The sequence below is a fragment of the Astyanax mexicanus genome, chromosome 10 (genome assembly GCF_023375975.1).
Source record: "Astyanax mexicanus isolate ESR-SI-001 chromosome 10, AstMex3_surface, whole genome shotgun sequence".
NCBI classification, from domain to species: Eukaryota; Metazoa; Chordata; class Actinopteri; order Characiformes; family Acestrorhamphidae; genus Astyanax; species Astyanax mexicanus.
Genome location: NC_064417.1, coordinates 9922306 through 9941989, shown reverse-complemented (window position 1 = coordinate 9941989; position 19684 = coordinate 9922306). Strand labels below are relative to the sequence as shown.

The 19684-nt window shown below is 40.3% G+C and overlaps 1 protein-coding gene across 11 annotated transcripts in view; it reads left to right on the top strand.

The window, feature by feature from the left end:
• akap13 (A-kinase anchoring protein 13) overlaps positions 1-19684 on the top strand; it is a 168874-nt gene that overhangs the window by 25709 nt on the left and 123481 nt on the right. For all 11 annotated transcript variants that reach the window (XM_049484314.1, XM_049484320.1, XM_049484317.1 and 8 more), the window contains exons 2-3: positions 6893-6936; positions 15053-15203. In XM_049484314.1, the coding sequence (XP_049340271.1) occupies positions 6904-6936; positions 15053-15203 (184 nt within the window). In that variant the 5' untranslated portion in view covers positions 6893-6903. The remainder of the gene's footprint in view (positions 1-6892; positions 6937-15052; positions 15204-19684) is intronic.

Sequence of the window (19684 nt, the reverse complement as noted above, 5' to 3'; positions counted from 1 at the left end):
TTTACGTCACATCACATTTTTTTTTCTATTTTTCAACACTGCAAGACAGTTCTATAAACACTATAAACCAACCTAAAATACTCCAAATGTTTAAGTATACAACAAGTTATTCTGGAAACCATTAGAGGCATTAAAGTATTCAAATTACTGATTACCAGTCCGAATTCCTTGTTTTTTTGTTTTTTTTTGTTAACAAATAAAACATTTTCAAGTTTCAGTGTGCATTAATATTATTCTTCAAGGCAAAGTATTATTATAGTCAGTAATATATTCAGTACTCAGTACTTAAAAGCAGCTTTCACACTTGACTAAACGTACCAGACCAGTGGACAAAGCGCACCCGGGTCCGAAAAAAAAAAGTAGTTAACAGACAGTTTGTTATGCTAATCTGTTTAAGGCTGTCTAGCGTGCCGTTTAGCTGTAATGTTTCACACTGTGCTCTGCAGCACTTCCAGCAGTGAATAATAATAATAATAATAATAATATATAATTTGCTGCCTGGTGAGGTGTTTTTTTAGCAGTGCTAGGGTATGGCGGTACATGAAAAATGTCACCAGTGTGAAACTGAGAAAAGCAGAACAATAATTTACAATAAGTGCCTACCGCCTAGGCTGATCATTTGATAGACACCACTTCCTGCATTGTCAGTGACGGCGTCAACAAGAAACTGTAAAGTAAAGATACATTAGTGTGTCATACACTGCTGAACTGTGCCTAGGATTACAGTGGTACTATGTTATTAAAATGTACAGTTATCAGAGCGTGGGCGTTTGCTTGTTAATGGTAAAGAAATGAGCAAAGAAACTGTGCTGTACTGTGGAAAAAGAGATCCCTCTGGTAAAATTATGACAGATATAATCCTCTATATCGTAATAATTTTCTAGTAACTATGAAACTAATACTAATAGGAAGGTAACCACACTTGTAAGGGTATAAGTTGTGTAATATCAAATCTTCTTAAATGACAGAGTGATGTAGTAGATGGTCAGTATCATTTAAATCAATTTTTATTTATGTTTAAGTTTATGCAATGAATCAGCAAATTAAGAAATAATAAAGCTTATCTGAATTAGTGCTGGGTGTTATGATCAAATTTTTATATTGAAATTGTACTGATGTACTAATGAGAAAAAAAAAATGGTTTCACAATATATCACAGTATAATAATAAAAATAATAGTTATTATAGTTTATAGTTTTTTATAGTTAGTTTTTTTGACTATGTGTTTTTGTATGACTACGCATTTTTATATGTTTGTGGCTTATTCTACTGTCGGTATGTAGAATATAAAACATTAAGGCTTTAAATAAAAGTTTTGTTTACTATGAGGTTTTACATTATCTCATTAAAATTTGATGACATCACTGCATTTGCAGCAAAACTTAAAATATATTGTGCTAACATATTAAAATAAGAACTTACAAAAGGCCGATGCTACCAACTTTGACACTGCTTTCTTTCCCAAACGAAATATTTTACATAGTTATATAAATGCAACAAATGAGTATCAAATTCAGGAGAGCAAAGACAGTTGGGAGGAGTAGTCTGGGAGGGACACTGGATGATGTATGGGTTTAGGGGCGGGCCAGAAGGGAGAGCTGACTGGGCTCATTGACCTGCACATTGTGAGTATCCCTCTACAAAAGTACATGGACACATCGTCCTCGCCTTTAGCACAGTTGAACCTGAGAGGGCGCTGCAGAGGCGGAAATTACCACGATAAAAGTTTTTTTTAAAGGTTAGGAAATGTTTACTCCAAAGTTTAAGCAGGACTGGTATGTTTCATGATTTCAAAGGAACACATTTCAGCGATTAATGGCAAAAAAATGGTTTAGGGTTTTCGTGCCTTTTTAAAGTATCCTGAAGTCTATACTAGAATTATTTTTGCTACGGTAAGACACACGTCAAATCCAGTGTTTAAAGGGCATTTTTGCACTTGACTCGAATAAATGATTCCACACCCAGGACTGACTCAGAGCTGGTCTGAGGGACTAGTTTCTGTTTTACATGAATAAAACCATTCATACAGCTAGAAACTACATTTTCAGAGTCATGGCATATCAATTTGAAGGAGCTTCTCCAAACAAGTTCTCTTCTCTTATCAGATGATTTTTCTCCATGCTGTTTGTGTTGTCAGTGCACTGTGCACTATGATTAAAGTGGAGAGAATGTGATGTGCTGAAGCAGTCCTGTTATAAAATGAACAAGACCCACATTCAAACACTAGAAAAACAGCTAAACATGAGATTTAAAAGGCATTTCAATGTCCACATGTTGTTTAAACATGGAGAGTACTGATATTTAGTGAATAAATATGTAATCTGTTGTGTTTGGGCACTTTTAGAGAAACAGACCAAGTTTATTCTGTCCCCAGCACTTTGTGTAATGCGGTACTGTTACAAATTACAAAACTAATCGTTGCAGCCCTAACTGGCATGGATAGCCTCTCCCAGCTGTGTTAGCTAGCAGCCGGTTTGTTATGCTAACATGGCTAACATTATTTAGTGAGTTAATAAGTGTTTTGCAGCACTGTCTTACACAGTGCTCTGCAGCTCTTCTAGCAGTATGGCAGTTATTGAAAAATGGGTACTGGTGGAGAAATAATCTAATTAAATTTATTTATAGTGTTTTTCACAACTGATGTCGTCATGTAGCATTACAGAAATGCGATCACATGGGCTAATATGGTTAAATTTTCTAGTTTTATTAAGGATCAAGCTTACTGCAAAAAAAAAGGCTTTACTCACCCAAATAAACAGATTTTAGGAGAGAAATCTGTGTACATTAACATTTGGCACTCAAAAAGGTTAGGTATTTCTTAGCCTGACAATCTTATAGAGGTGTAGAAAAGCTGTAAAACATTAGATATGCGTTTATCAAATGCTAGGTCTGAATCTATGATAACACCAAGATTTTTAGCTGCTGAACCAGCTGCTGGGAAGTCGGACAGATTTAACATTAAGTCTGATAATTTATTTCTATCAGCTTTGAGGCCTAATAGAAGAACTTCTGTTTTATTACATTTAACAGGAGAAAGCTGTGACACTGATAAATTCACATCTTTTAGACAAACCTTGATTTTCTTTATTCTCAGTATGTCATCAGGTTTGGCTGATGTGCTGATAAGAGCTGCGTTTCAATCACATAACAATGAAAATTAATGTCATGTTTTTTAATGACTTTGCCCAGTGGCAGACACTAAGCAGACACTAAAATCCTGCTTTTACAATCATAATAATTTAATGGCTTTGTATGTTCTACATAGATCTCCATTGAGTGCTTATACTTTTCATTCCTTATGTACTGTTTCATAGTGGTTAAATAAATACATTTTCAATGCAGGACCTTCATTACTTAAACTATACTGTACATGTACTAATGTACTATGTTAATGTACTGCTCAATTGACTAATTTCCTCCACCTCCACCTCACCTTGTCACGCCTTTCACTTCTTAAGAACTTTGTTCTTTCTGCACCTGACACACCTAAATAACATGCTTCAGCTATAGAACTCCATATTAATCTTATTTATAATCATGTTAAAGCACTGGGGTAATACAGTGAGAGGGTTATCTAACTGTTAAAACCTCATGCACTTGCACTAACTGGGAATTTAAGACAGTACAATTTTGTGAAAATTCTTGTAGCTTCTAATGGGCTTTGCATACAGGTCGATAGCATAATTTTGCTTGACAGTTGGACACAATCACACACTGAACACCACCCCATGGACAGGTGTACACATGCGTTTGTTAACAAGCTGAGATTTACAAAAATAAGGTCCTCTAAAGTTCCAAAATGCAGTAGCAGCGCTCTGGCAGAGTTAAAGAGTGGGAATGACAAATCCCCCTATTACAGTTATTACAGTATTATTACAGCATACTATCATTATAATTCTAAAGCAGCTGTCTAAAGCACTGTTCAGCTGGTATTAAAGATTGCTTTAAGGCCTCGGGGGAAACTGATTCCTGCAAAAAGAACAGATATAGAGGGGTAGATGACTCCAGATCAGGATAAAAGAGATGATGACTTCATAGTCACACAAACCACATCAAAGAGATGTGAATTAGGCAAGGAGATATTGATGCTCTGAGTTGTGATGGTCATACTACCTCCTCTCATATACAGTACCAGTTGAAAGTTTGGTTGCAAACTTAAATTCATTGTTTTATCATTATTTTAAATGTTCTACATTGTAGATTAATATTAAAGTAATCCAAACTATGCAGAAAAACATATGGAATTATTTAGTGAACAAAAAAAGGGTTAAACAAACCAGGATGTGTTTAATATTTTAGATTTTACAAAGTAGCGCCCCTTGCTAGATTTTTTTACTCAGCTTTATGAGGTAGAGTCACCTGGAATGACTTTCAGGTAACAGCTGTGCTGAATTTCTTGTCTCTTATTGTGTTTGAGAGGATCAGTTGTAAAGTTCTGAAGAGGTAGTGTTGGTATACAGTGAATAGCTAATCCATATTATGGCAAGAAATTATCAACTGAGTAAAGAAAACAATTGGTTCATTCAATCTTAAAAATTTCTAAGAACCATCAAAAATGTTATGATGAAACTGGCTCTCATCAGGACCGCCCCTGAAAAAGAAGACCCTGAGTTTCCTCTGTTGCACTGAATAAGTTCATCAGAGTTACCAGCCTCAGAAACAGCAAGTTAAAATAGTTTAATACATGATTTATTATGTGCTTATGTTTTGTTTTATAATCTGAAAGGAAAATAAAAAATAAAAACATTAAATGAGAAGATGTGTTAAACCTTTGACTGGTACCTGTTTTAGCAGCAATAAATAGCAACACATGGTGGGTAAACAATAGTCTCTCTCTCTCTCTTTCTCTTCCCCTTGCTGTTGTGAATATACATTATTGTTGTGTATGTATATATATATATATATATATATATATATATATATATATATATATATATATACTGTAGAGTAATTAGGATGGGTAAACAGATGTTTATGGAAACCCTATTTATTTGGTCAAAATTGCAAAAAAGTTCTGTTTGGTTGGACTGAATTAGTGACAAATTTATTTACATTTATATTGTATTTACTCGTTTTTGGGGTGGATGTAAATTGTGTTGAATGTTGTCTGTTCTCATTTTCTGTGTTTACAAAATTTAAATATAAATGGAATATAATTAATGTAATTTTGAAATTGTTCAATTGTTCAATTGATCATTGCACAGACTGTGTTTCTAGGGTCTTTAGGGTTGTTGGGAAATTCTGCACCAGCATGTGGATAACTAGCTTATCATGAAGAGGAACATAAGGTGGAGATTACGGCATGGATCAGTCTGTAGGTCATGCTTCTTTGTAGGTTCCTTTACGGAAATGATTTACAGGCAGTTTAACCACCTACTGTCGAGAGTCGGGAGCTCTAGTGGTTTCAGCTGATGTTTGTATGTGAATGGTCTGATTCCTGAGACTAAACTTATTGATTTATCTTTTACTTTTTGTGTGTGTATTTTTGTCCAGGCTTTATCATTTGGGCTCACCCATTTCTTGTAAACATGTGGGACTGTGCCCACTAACAAGTGGGCACCATACTTGGCAGCTCAGTGTGACATTCCAGAGAGTGGCACCCTGGTACAGTCATATTGCTGAGTGGATTTTCAGTGCGTGTGGTCCGTCACTGCTGTACTGTGACTGCTGAGCTCTGGCTGTTTTGTGTGAACAGCTCACATCACCTTTTGTGGACAAGATTTCTAATGAACTCCACTGAGTCACACAGTGACGTTTGGCAGCATTACTGTTGAGTTCAGTGGAGTGACCTGATTGGTATTACACACCCCATGCTGGGTTTCAGGCAGTGTGTCATTCCTGCTTCAAAAACTCAACCTCTCTGAGTGATGCACTCACCTGGAAATCAGTGCTAACTTCTTTCACATAGTCTGAAGTTTGAACACTAACACTAACTGTGAGGCTTTTAATATTTGTTATAAAACAGTTCTGTTTTATTTGATTTGTAAGCTACCATATATTGCCAGTGACTAAAACATAAATTGGACTACGTTCACACCGCAGGTGATAAGGGTGTAATATGATCTTTTTCGTGGCACAGACGTGTCATCATGAAACATTTCGAATTAGACATTTTCAGTTTTTGGCCACTTCAATTTACAATTTGAAATCTGAATACTCAGAATTCATGTTACTTTTATGCCTAAAAGAAGGAAAAAAAGCTGAGGAGAACATGAAATGGATGACTGAAGTGAGGAAGGGGTTCAGTGGTTGGATAACAACCTTATAACAGAGAACAAACCTCTAAATATTTGTGTTAAAGTCTCCCTTCAAACTAAATACTTGTCACAACCAGCCATAATCAAGTGTTCAAGTGAAATAATCAAGTGTTGCCACAGGTCGAGGCTCTGGAGTCAAAAGAATACAAAAAGCTTAAACACAGAGTATAAAGAAATGTAAGAAAGAAACTAAAGAAATAGGAATAGTCAACAAACATGCCCTTTCACAGCTTTAAAGATTTTTGAGTTTGAACATATATTCTGTCATATCGCCCGGCTGAAACTCCTTAAAAGTGCCTGTGATGCTAACAATGATGAAACCGAAACTTCACATGAAGCACTGATCTTTTGCACCTTGTAGACAGGCAGACTGATCAGACAGATGTCTGGTATGAATCACATGAAAACCTAAAATAAACATTGTTTTTGTTGGGCAACATTTACGAGCTGTGTGCACATAATATTTTATTTAGACTTTCCTTCTGGTCTCCCAGAGTTGATGGTGTTACATTAAAAACACTTTGAGATTACGTCTGGGAAAATGTTTCAGTAGAATAATATATTTTATTTTTTTATTTTTTTTCTCAGTGCAGTTCCATGCAGCTAATCTATTCTTTTTCTTTATCTTTTCACAGTGGCCAATGCCATGAAACTGAATCCGCAGCAAGCTCCGTTATACGTAAGTATCTAGACTTCTACACTTGCAAAGTTTTGTTGTGCTGTTAAATAAATAACAATTTTCTGATGGTTCAGCAGCTTGTGTGCTGTGTTCTGGGGGGGGGGGGGATCTGTGGGCTGCGTAATTCCACATCACTGTTTTGTTTAGAGTCAGGAGTTTTTAATTAGATTAGCACAGTGGCCAGGACATACTGTGTGGGAAGGTATACTGAACTCAAGTCATCACTGCACTGCTGTAAGATTATTTACAGAGCCAGGGTTGGTTTCACTGTTAGAGGTGACAAATATTAAGTGGACTCTGTCACCTGACTTAATCACATGGTGGGAATGTGCATGTGTGGGTGATGTGCAGATGTCCAGGTGTTGCTGGCGAATGCAGGCAGAACCAAATGTAATTCCATTAGAAAAAGTGTTCAGTGTTGATTGGAAGAGTCTGAAATCAGGTATAAAGTGTGTCAAAGGAAGAGTTTGGCCATAAGGGGTGAAGTTTGACCATTTGGGAAGAGTCTGGGCATTGTGGAAGAATTTGACCATTTGAGGAAAAGTTTGGGTGTCAAGAGAACTGATAACAAGCGAAGATGGTCATTAAGATTAGAGTTCTTCATGTAGTTTAAGTGTTAAGGGAAAAGTTTGGCTGTAAATGGAAGGGTTTGGCCATCTGGGGAGGAGTTTGAACATCAGGTGTAGAGTTTGTGCGTCAAAGGAAGAGTTTGGGCATCGGGGATGACTTTGATGGCTATATTCTGAAGGGATTGGCTGTCAGGGGAAAGCACTGGGCTTGAGCATCCACACAGCAAATTTCTGGAGTTCAAAAATCTGGAGTTAAACAAAAATGTGTGAAAGTGTTCAATTGTGTGAGTTTATTCTACAACTTAAACTACAAGTTGAGTTGAGGGAAACTCTTTGGCGGTGTAGTTTTTTTTATGCCAAATATGAGTTTATTCCAAGGTGTTGAGGAGCGTGACTGAACTCTATAATGGGCGTTACCCCCAGTCCCAGCTTACCATCAGTGTTGCCAAACAGGGCTACCTTCCATTGGGTATTTCATGATATTTTATATACTGGTTGTTTCCCTAGCCGACATGTTGAAGGCTATAAGAGCAAGTTACAATCTTCTGCACTGTTAAGTGTGACAAAGTGCTGGCAATGCACTGAGAACTGCAATGCAGGATTAAAGTTGCAATGCAATGAAAAAATATACACTGGCATAAACTTGTTGAGTATGAAATTGTTATTGTAATCAGTAATTATGCTTTTTGCTGTCAAATTTTCCCAAATTGTTCCAGAGTTTTAAAATATTACAATGTTTTTTGATAATATTAGTTTAATAACACAAATATTTGCATTAAGTTTTAACACTGAGGGAGTTTATGTTAAAATGAACTCCAGCTGAGAGCTGTATTTTACTCTAGATTGGATAAATATTTTAACTCCCACAGCAGTTCAGATTTAACTCCTGAACTCCTGAGTAAAAAGGCCAACTCCCAGAAAAGAGTTACTTTAACTCCATCATAGAGTGTATTTGATGATCACACTTATACATTTAAAATGAGTTGATAGTAACTCTCAGGGAGTTTATTTCAAAAAACAAAATTTGCTGTGCAGGGAAGAGTTTGGGAATCCATGGAATGGTGCAATCTAGTGGACATGCAAATGTGTCTGGAGTGATAGGAAATGTTGGCACTGAAGGAAGTGTTTGGTTTTTGAAGAAAACCGTCTTGATGGAAGAGTCAGTGTTGAATCTAAAGTTGATGAAGATGTGGTGTAGATGTGCTGCTCGAGGAGCGTTGTGTAAGTCGTGTGTTGAAAAACGGGATTTGAAGTCAAGTGTTGACCAAAGACTCTGGAGAGAAGAGTTGTGTATAAGGACTAACATTAAGAAACAATCATTTTAAGTTATAAAAAAAATTGTAAAAAGTTATAAAGTACCTTATGACAATGATGAACATTTAGATACATTCAATTTTTTGTCTTCATGTGCCAAGAAAAATAAAGTAAATCCAAAGTTAATTGTTGTTGAACTTGGTGTGTAATTTTGCTCTTTACCTTTATTTTGACATATTTTTCATTTTACAATTTCTTTAATGCGTTGTTGGCCTAATTTTCTTTAACTTTGGGATATCTTTCAGCTGAAACTATGGTGGCAAATTCAGTGAAAACCTGTAAAAAAGAAAAAAAAACCTGTTCGATATTCAGTCTTCAGTCCTTGGACAAGTGTTTGATCTTGATTTCGTTCATTTCAATATATTATTATTTTATTAGTATATTTAATCACGTTGGTGCTGGAGTAGATTAGTGTGGAGTGGTACTATTTGGTTATTTGTGTGTGTGTTTGTGTGTGCGTGCGTGTGTGTGTGTGTGGCGGGGGGGTTACAGCTGTGTGTCTTTTGTGTGCTGTTTTGCATGTGCACGTTGCAGTTGGCTGGACTGATAACATTCATTGAGCACATATGACTTACAGAAAGAACAGAGCATCGGAAAACAATAATACAGACGAAAAACCCACACGGACCTGACCTCTGTCTGTCTCTCTGTCTCTCTCTCTCTCTGTGTTAGAAAGAGGTTTTAAAGGGTTCTAGCTGAAGGGGAGTTTCAGTGATTATGCATTAGTAGTGTTCATCACATTCTCATTATACAAGTTGTAATTAAACGGGGACATGTCTTGTTTACTTTACATGGCAGGTTGATTTGACTTGTGCAAACAGTGAGGGAGCAGTTAGGGGTGTTTCTGTGGGAGTGTCGAGCCAAATTAAAAATAAAGAGACACACTTTGCTGTGTGTTTGTTGTATCTTGTCATGTGTTTTAGCTTAAGCTGAATAATAAGAGAAGTTGATATAAAATCTTTTTAAAATCAAGGTTTTGTATTGTAAATCTAAAATACAATTTTGGAGCCAATAATATTTGAACCCATTTACAATCTTTTTTTCCCCTAAAGTTAATTTTTTGAACTTCTAAATATGTGTCATGGAATAAAACCTCAAACGTTTTGTAGTGTTTTATCTTACATTGTTTTAAATGCAGAAGCATCAGAACCACAGCATGGGGGTTTCTAATAAAGTGTATTGACCGTGGAAGTACAAAGTAAGTGGTACTAAAAGATTAGATTGTTAGACTCTCCTCACCCTAGTTAGTTGTCATTGTGTACATATTGGATTGTGGGTATTGTAGTTTCATGCCCTGATGAACTGCAGTGTGTTATGTTAGTGTGTTATATATCTTATTAAAGGTTACTCCTGCTGGGTGGTCTTTTCATGGCTGTGTTTATGCTGTGTTTGTTTCTGACCTCCTCCAGCACCTGCTCTCCATATTGGGCTGCTGCAGTCTAAAAGCGTCCTGCTATCTTCAGCCAGGACTTTCTGAGGAGCTGCAGGAGTTGTGTGTTGGGTTCTGTGTTGACTCTTCTCCTTTTTCACCACACTGAAACAGGAGGACTCTAATATAGCCCAGTGTCTCTGCTGGCACGTCCTCGGATGACCTTAGGGCTTTATGAGCTAGATTATTCCAGAGTGAGTGAGGAGATAGTCCAGACAGCTGGCTCTGTTATTTGGTATGGATCAGAGGAGAGTGAGGAGAAGTACCACTTGAGAACGTCTTCCGGTCTGTTCAGACAGTGGATATGTTCCTAACATGGGGATTTTTGTTTGGGATGCTCCCATCTGATTCAGTGGATTGGGATTAAGGTTGATACAGGCATTTTTAATTAGGCATTGGGCATTGCATATTTTAAGCTATATTCAGAGAAAATCCTTATTTTTTGCCTCTGTGCTGTTGTGTCCGGGATCGTAAATGCATGTCATACCCTGTCTACACTGTAAAAGATTTTTAGATTGAGCAACAAACAAAGCTTGATACCACATTTCCCCCAAATGTTTTTTTGCTTTTTAGTTTTCCAGCACTGAGCCTGGAGCAGTATTAGCATTAGCCGCAGTGCTAGCTCTTTCGCTGTTTAGAGGTGAGTATTTCGGACTGTAGCCTGCGTATTTACCATGTTAAAACAGGCTACGTGGGACGAACTGCTAGCTTATAGTGTCATTGCAGCATTTACTAGCACTGCTGCAAATCGCATCTAGCACTGCTGCTAACTGGGGCTATCGCTGCTGCTAACTGGGGCTGTCGCTGCTGCTAACTGGGGCTGTGGCTGCTGCTAACTGGGGCTGTGGCTGCTGCTAACTGGGGCTGTGGCTGCTGCTAACTGGGGCTGTGGCTGCTGCTAACTGGGGCTGTGGCTGCTGCAAACTGGGGCTGTGGCTGCTGCTAACTGGGGCTGTCGCTGCTGCTAACTGGGGCTAGCGCTGCTGCTAACTGGGGCTGTCGCTGCTGCTAACTGGGGCTGTCGCTGCTGCTAACTGGGGCTAGCGCTGCTGCTAACTGGGGCTGTCGCTGCTGCTAACTGGGGCTGTCGCTGCTGCTAACTGGGGCTGTCGCTGCTGCTAACTGGGGCTGTCCCTGCTGCTAACTGGGGCTGTCGCTGCTGCTAACTGGGGCTGTCGCTGCTGCTAACTGGGGCTGTCGCTGCTGCTAACTTGGGCTGTCGCTGCTGCTAACTGGGGCTGTCGCTGCTGCTAACTGGGGCTGTCCCTGCTGCTAACTGGGGCTGTCGCTGCTGCTAACTGGGGCTAGCGCTGCTGCTAACTGGGGCTGTCGCTGCTGCTAACTGGGGCTGTCGCTGCTGCTAACTGGGGCTGTCGCTGCTGCTAACTGGGGCTGTCCCTGCTGCTAACTGGGGCTGTCGCTGCTGCTAACTGGGGCTGTCGCTGCTGCTAACTGGGGCTGTCGCTGCTGCTAACTTGGGCTGTCGCTGCTGCTAACTGGGGCTGTCGCTGCTGCTAACAGCTTATAGTGTCATTGCAGCATTTACTAGCACTGCTGCAAATCGCATCTAGCACTGCTGCAAATCGTGTCTAGCACTGCTGTTAACCACAGCTAGTGCTGCTGCTAACTGGGGCTATGGCTGCTGCTAACTGGGGCTGTCGCTGCTGCTAACTGGGGCTGTCGCTGCTGCTAACTGGGGCTGTCGCTGCTGCTAACTGGGGCTGTCGCTGCTGCTAACTGGGGCTGTCGCTGCTGCTAACTGGGGCTGTCGCTGCTGCTAACTGGGGCTAGCGCTGCTGCTAACTGGGGCTAGCGCTGCTGCTAACTGGGGCTGTGGCTGCTGCTAACTGGGGCTGTGGCTGCTGCAAACTGGGGCTGTGGCTGCTGCAAACTGGGGCTGTGGCTGCTGCAAACTGGGGCTGTGGCTGCTGCTAACTGGGGCTGTCGCTGCTGCTAACTGGGGCTAGCGCTGCTGCTAACTGGGGCTGTCGCTGCTGCTAACTGGGGCTGTCGCTGCTGCTAACTGGGCTGTCGCTGCTGCTAACTGGGGCTGTCGCTGCTGCTAACTGGGGCTGTCGCTGCTGCTAACTGGGGCTGTCGCTGCTGCTAACTTGGGCTGTCGCTGCTGCTAACTGGGGCTGTCGCTGCTGCTAACAGCTTATAGTGTCATTGCAGCATTTACTAGCACTGCTGCAAATTGCATCTAGCACTGCTGCAAATCGCATCTAGCACTGCTGTTAACCACAGCTAGCGCTGCTGCTAACTGGGGCTGTCGCTGCTGCTAACTGGGGCTATTGCTGCTGCTAACTGGGGCTGTCGCTGCTGCTAACTGGGGCTATTGCTGCTGCTAACTGGGGCTGTCGCTGCTGCTAACTGGGGCTATTGCTGCTGCTAACTGGGGCTGTCGCTGCTGCTAACTGGGGCTGTCGCTGCTGCTAACTGGGGCTGTCGCTGCTGCTAACTGGGGCTGTCGCTGCTGCTAACTGGGGCTGTCGCTGCTGCTAACTTGGGCTGTCGCTGCTGCTAACTGGGGCTGTCGCTGCTGCTAACAGCTTATAGTGTCATTGCAGCATTTACTAGCACTGCTGCAAATCGCATCTAGCACTGCTGCAAATCGCGTCTAGCACTGCTGTTAACCACAGCTAGCGCTGCTGCTAACTGGGGCTGTCGCTGCTGCTAACTGGGGCTATTGCTGCTGCTAACTGGGGCTGTCGCTGCTGCTAACTGGGGCTATTGCTGCTGCTAACTGGGGCTGTCGCTGCTGCTAACTGGGGCTATTGCTGCTGCTAACTGGGGCTGTCGCTGCTGCTAACTGGGGCTGTCGCTGCTGCTAACTGGGGCTGTCGCTGCTGCTAACTGGGGCTGTCGCTGCTGCTAACTGGGGCTATCGGTGCTGCTAACTGCTGTTAACCACAGCTAGCGCTGCTGCTAACCACGACTGTTGCTGCTGCTAACTGGGGCTATCGGTGCTGCTAACTGGGGCTATCGGTGCTGCTAACTGGGGCTATCGGTGCTGCTAACTGGGGCTATCGGTGCTGCTAACTGGGGCTGTCTGCTGCTTACTGTGGCTATCGGTGCTGCTAACTGGGGCTGTCTGCTGCTATCTGTGCTGCTAACTGGGGCTATCTGTGCTGCTAACTGGGGCTATCTGTGCTGCTAACTGGGGCTATCTGTGCTGCTAACTGGGGCTATCTGTGCTGCTAACTGGGGCTATCTGTGCTGCTAACTGGGGCTATCTGTGCTGCTAACTGGGGCTGTCTGCTGTTAACTGGGGTGCTGCTAACACAGTAATCAGAATGCCAGCTGGTAATTATAATGTTAACAAGACGGAACTCAGTAGCCAGTAGCAGATGATCATACAAAGCAAAACTTCAGTATTCTACCAACATGATGGAACTTGTTTTGTTTTGTGAACTATTCACAGTATTCACAGCCATTCAGTACTCAGTAGTCAGAGGACCAGCCAGACAGCAAATCAGTAGTGAGAATGCCAGCCATTCGCCACTCAGCTGCCAGAACCCCAGCCAATCTGTAGACAGATTGGCAGCTAATCAGTAATCAGAATGCTGGCTTCACACTCAGCTAACTAAATACCAAACGGCACTCAGTATCCAGAATGCCAACCTGTCACCAGTCAGTTGCCAGAACACCAGTAAAAACTGTAGACAGAATGCCAGCTAATCAGCACTCAGTAGCCATATACTTTTATTGTGAAAAAAAAAATTATTATGGTGATATGAAATATGCACCCCACCTCATCCTCAACTCCCCAAATGGCCCAAAACCACCTGGAAATTTGAAGGTGAAATTGCAAACAGTTAAATCTGTGTCATATTTTTGCATGGTCAAACTCAGACTGGTTTAGCATTATTCATGTAGTATATATGGATATAATAGTATCATTAAAATTAAAATAGTTATGAATCATATTAACAGTGTACTGAAGTAACAGAAATACACAAGAATACACATTCTGAAAGCAAACAAGACATGGATGTTGAGAACACACACACATACACAAATAAACAGACACACACACAACCATGGTACTTACTTACAGACATAAAACTGTTATTAAGGGGGGAGTGGCCAGATAATCACTGTTTAGCTTGTGTATGTGTCTGTGTGGTAACAGCTGTGCTGAAACAGGAGCTGTATACTTTTGTTGAGGTGTTTAGGTTTAAGCAGTAATGATGATTTTACCCTGAGTGTGTTATTTGATGTGGACAGAGTCATTTCCACTCTGTTTGTTTGGTTCAGGTTTAATAAGGAGTGTCTGTCTACAATTACCTGTACAATATTCATACTGTTATCTTAGCAGCCGATCATATGGCAGCATATGAAATCAGGCAGATATGAACAAGAAGGTTCAGTTAAAATTCACAGCAACCATAATAAACACTTAAAAATGTGTTCTCAATGGTTCTGAGTGTGGGGTGATATTTGGTATGGTTTGCTGATCTCCTGAGATTTTCAGCACAACAGTCTTTAGAATTTACTGAGTAATGTCTTTTTTAATGATATATTGTCCCAGAAATATTTGCAGTAAACAATATTACTGTCGTTGAGAACATTTGATTTAGTACACATGCAGTACCATAAAAACGCATTTACACGTTACTTTTAAATAGCAACAATTAAACATTGATTACAGTGCTTTTAGTTGAATTTATTTATTTCATTTATTTATTTTTGTGAATAAAATACTGATTTGTTTTCTGCAGCATACAAATACACAGAAGATCAATATCTTAAGTTTTTTCCTTATTTGGAAGTTTAATGGAATCACTGCTTTGTCCTGCAGGGGGAGTGTGTGTTAACGGTTCAGCTGAATGATGAAGAATGTGTGGAGGATGAGGAAGTGGAATTTTACCTGCTGTTTGCTGGAACAACTCAGAGACACCTGACCACCACACTGAGGGTCAGCCATGTCACACTGCAGGCTGTGTGTCCAGGTCAGTAACTAACATACACACACACGCACACGCACACACACATACATTATTTCCCACCACTTTCCTCAGGCCCAGGCTCAAGAAAATGGTCCGTGACAGGTTTACGATTATTTTAATGCTATGGCGTGATGATCACAACATAGCAAACTAACAAATCACACTGTTATTGTAAAAAAAAAAATAAAGATGCACAAGTTACACCCTGGAGTTCTATTCCTAATAAACTGTTTTATTAAATAATAGTTTGTTTCTTCTGTGTTGCAGTGTTGCACCATCAAAACAGATTTCACTCATTAAAGCAACTTGGAATTGTAGTTAAAAAGGTCAGATTTGGACAGAATGTGCATGGGCTCGGTTATGGTCAGGTGGGATTTCTTGGGCCCACACCCACACACCCTACACACATACAAATAATCTTCTCAGTCCTTTGACATGCTTCCTCTCAAAGTCTCAAATGGGCAAAATGTATTAAACATCAAACATACATTAAAAATAGTTGAATTTTGAGACCTCTTTGGTGAAAACATTTAATTTAAAGGAACTCTGAAAGGAATATTTAAAGTATTTTTCGAACTATGAGGCGCACTTACATTTTTTTTTTTTTCGCAAAAATCTTTAGTGTGCTAAGCGCTAGCTCTTTTGTTGTTCAGAGTTAGTATGTCAGAGTGTGGCCTGTGTGTTTACCATGTTAAAAAAAGCTACATGGGACAAACTGCTACCTGATAGTTGGCTTACGGGAACACTCAGGGTTCCTCTGTCTAGCTCTGTGCTAAGCGCTGCTAACCGTGGTTAGTGCTGCTGCTTAACGCGCAAAAAAATTTGAAGTGCTTTTCTCACCCAAATAAATTGTTTTCAGTGGAGAAATCTGTGTAGATTAACATCCAGCACTTGTTTGATTTTGAAAGGAAATGTTTTTTTTTTTTAATAATTAGTTTTGTTTACTTAGGCGTCCCCAGTGGCGAGACTGAATTAGAAGGGAAACATGGCAACAAAGGAACATTGTTCCTTACTATTGCACTTAAAATGCGCCTTATAGCCTTATGTATGAAAATATACCAAAAAAATTAGATGTTCATTGTTGGTGAGCCTTATAATATGATGCACCTTTTAGTAGTATATTAGTGCTTTTACTAAAGTCTCTGAGATATTAGCTATCCTGCTGAATAATCAAAACTGCATCCAACCCCAACCAGTCTGTGAAATAGAGTAGAGGCACCACTGCCTCAATTTGCATGCTGTTAGCAGGTTCGCAACACGGCATGCTATACAGAGCTCACTCTGATTAGTGCATAGCATAAATTAGATCTAGGAATATCTCATTTTATGCATTATGAGAAATTTTCTTTATTGCCTTATGTACCAAACTCGTACATGGTTGAGGTACAAACCGTGACATTTGCACCGTTACGCCCTTATTGTAAAGTGAATGCAGTGTAGTCACTCTGAGATAGCTGCTCTCTCCTGTTCACTAACAGGCTCTCAGTACCTGCACAGTTTAGCTAATCTAAATTCCTCTCATACCACACAGTGCCAGAGCAGTCTGGCACCGAGCCGCTGCCCGGTTCCTCACCCTGCAGCGGAGCAGCCCGGGCTCCCAGACCACCTCTCTAGCTGTGTGTGTTCCAAATGTGACTATAATCATCTGTATCACACACACACACACACACACATACCTGGCATTCTTATAAAAGGAGATCAGGATAGCTATTGGCTCAGATGGTGCCAATACACTTATATCCACACACAGGTGAGCAGATGAGTGTGTGTGTGGGCGTGGGAGAGACAGTTTAGTCTGGGAGGGTACAGATGATGCAGTGATTTTTATTAGAGATGTAAATGAATATGCACACCTTAGACACCAGTAGAGGGCGCGCTATTCATTTTATTTTCTGTATAGATGGATCCACGTGAATAGAACCCCTCCCCCATGGCATTTCCCAGCTGAAACCTCAACTACATGTAGCCCATAAAGACCATGTGCTGCCCTCAGGGCAGCAGATCTCTACTGGAACTCCAGAAGAAATTAAGAGAGCAGTTCACATTTTTATAGGATTATATTTGAGTAAAATAACAATGTTGTTTTTTTCTGTAAACCTCTGACATTTTTTTAAACTTCACATAAAATATTCGTTTTCATTTGAAGCATTTATTTGCAGAAATAAAAAATGGTCAAAATACCAAAAAAATATGCAGTGCTTTTAGACCTGCATTAATGCAACAAAAGGGTTAATATTCATTTAGAAACAATAGTATTGTTTTTAGATTTCAGAAATCAATATTCGGTGGATTTACCCTGATTTATTTTTATGCAACTCATGGAACAAAAATTCAAGCAGTTCAGCTTTGCTAAATGGCTTGTAACAATCCATCTTTCTCTTGATTGCATTCCAGTATATTCAATACATTCAATATGTATAGATAATATATTCAAATAAATAGTATCAGTGTGCTTCTACAATCCTCCATGTAAAACCAAATACATTAATTGTAAAACAGTGTCTGATAGTTTTTTTTTGTTTTTTAATTTATTATCATGATGGCTTTTGCTGTTTATATGAGGAACCGTTGCAATTCTACTGGCTTTATCTACTCGTTCATGCATTGTTAAACAAAAGAAAGCAGAATTAGAACTAAAGGAACCTAGTGAGACTAAAGAGCTACCCAGTATTGAGCTTTGGAGCAGTGTAGTGTTCTCTGGAATGGTGGTACTCCGTTCATTTAATACTTTTTGGATGAGTTGAGAAAGAATATGGATGGTGACTGTCCAACATTCTAATTTTAGTAGCGCAGTTGCTGCTACTGAATGCCATCAGATCCTTACAACATTGCTCCAAAATGTAGTAGAAAGCATGATCCTGTCCAGGGCAAGTACGTTTAACACCTTTTTTTTGTAATGTGTCGAGAGAAATGGTGCGTTTTTATTTTCTATTCCTTGAACATTTGTAGTGTGTCGTGTGTGAGTAGTGGAATGTAGTGTAGTGTGTATGAGCAGTGTAGTGTAGTGTGTCGTGTGTGTATGAGTAGTCGAGTAGTGTAATGTAGTGTAGTGTGTCATGTGTATGAGTAGTGTAATGTAGTGTGTTGTGTGTATGAGCAGTGGAATGTAGTGTAGTGTGTCATGTGTATGAGTAGTGTAATGTAGTGTGTTGTGTGTATGAGCAGTGTAGTGTAGTGAGTAGTCGAGTAGTGGAATGTAGTGTGTTGTGTGTATGAGCAGTGTAGTGTAGTGTGTCGTGTGTGTGAGTAGTGGAATGTTGTGTGTATGAGTAGTGGAATGTAGTGTAGTGTGTCATGTGTATGAGTAGTGTAATGTAGTGTGTTGTGTGTATGAGCAGTGTAGTGTAGTGAGTAGTCGAGTAGTGAAATGTAGTGTGTTGTGTGTATGAGCAGTGTAGTGTAGTGAGTAGTCGAGTAGTGAAATGTAGTGTGTTGTGTGTATGAGCAGTGTAGTGTAGTGTGTTGTGTGTATGAGCAGTGTAGTGTAGTGTTTCGTGTGTGTGAGTAGTGGAATGTAGTGTAGTTTGTTGTGTGTATGAGTAGTGTAGTGTGTTGTGTGTATGAGCAGTGTGAGTAGTAGAGTAGTGGAATGTAGTGTAGTTTGTTGTGTGTATGAGCAGTGTAGTGTAGTGTGTTGTGTGTATGAGCAGTGTGAGTAGTAGAGTAGTGGAATGTAGTGTAGTTTGTCGTGTGTATGAGCAGTGTAGTGTAGTGTGTTGTGTGTATGAGCAGTGTGAGTAGTAGAGTAGTGGAATGTAGTGTAGTTTGTCGTGTGTATGAGCAGTGAAGTGTTGTGTGAGTAGTGGAGTAGTGGAATGTAGTGTAGTGTGTATGAGCAGTGTAGTGTAGTGTGTTGTGTGTATGAGCAGTGTGAGTAGTAGAGTAGTGGAATGTAGTGTAGTTTGTCGTGTGTATGAGCAGTGAAGTGTCGTGTGAGTAGTGGAGTAGTGGAATGTAGTGTAGTGTGTATGAGCAGTGTAGTGTAGTGTGTTGTGTGTATGAGCAGTGTGAGTAGTAGAGTAGTGGAATGTAGTGTAGTGTGTTGTGTGTATGAGCAGTGTGAGTAGTAGAGTAGTGGAATGTAGTGTAGTTTGTCGTGTGTATGAGCAGTGTATTGTAGTGTGTTGTGTGTATGAGCAGTGTGAGTAGTAGAGTAGTGGAATGTAGTGTAGTTTGTCGTGTGTATGAGCAGTGAAGTGTCGTGTGAGTAGTGGAGTAGTGGAATGTAGTGTAGTGTGTATGAGCAGTGTAGTGTAGTGTGTTGTGTGTATGAGCAGTGTGAGTAGTGGAGTAGTGGAATGTAGTGTAGTGTGTATGAGCAGTGTAGTGTAGTGTGTCGTGTGAGTAGTGGAGTAGTGGAATGTAGTGTAGTGTGTATGAGTAGTGTAGTGTGTTGTGTGTATGAGCAGTGAAGTGTAGTGTGTTGAGTGTATGAGCAGTGTGAGTAGTAGAGTAGTGTAATGTAGTGTATTGTGTCGTGTATG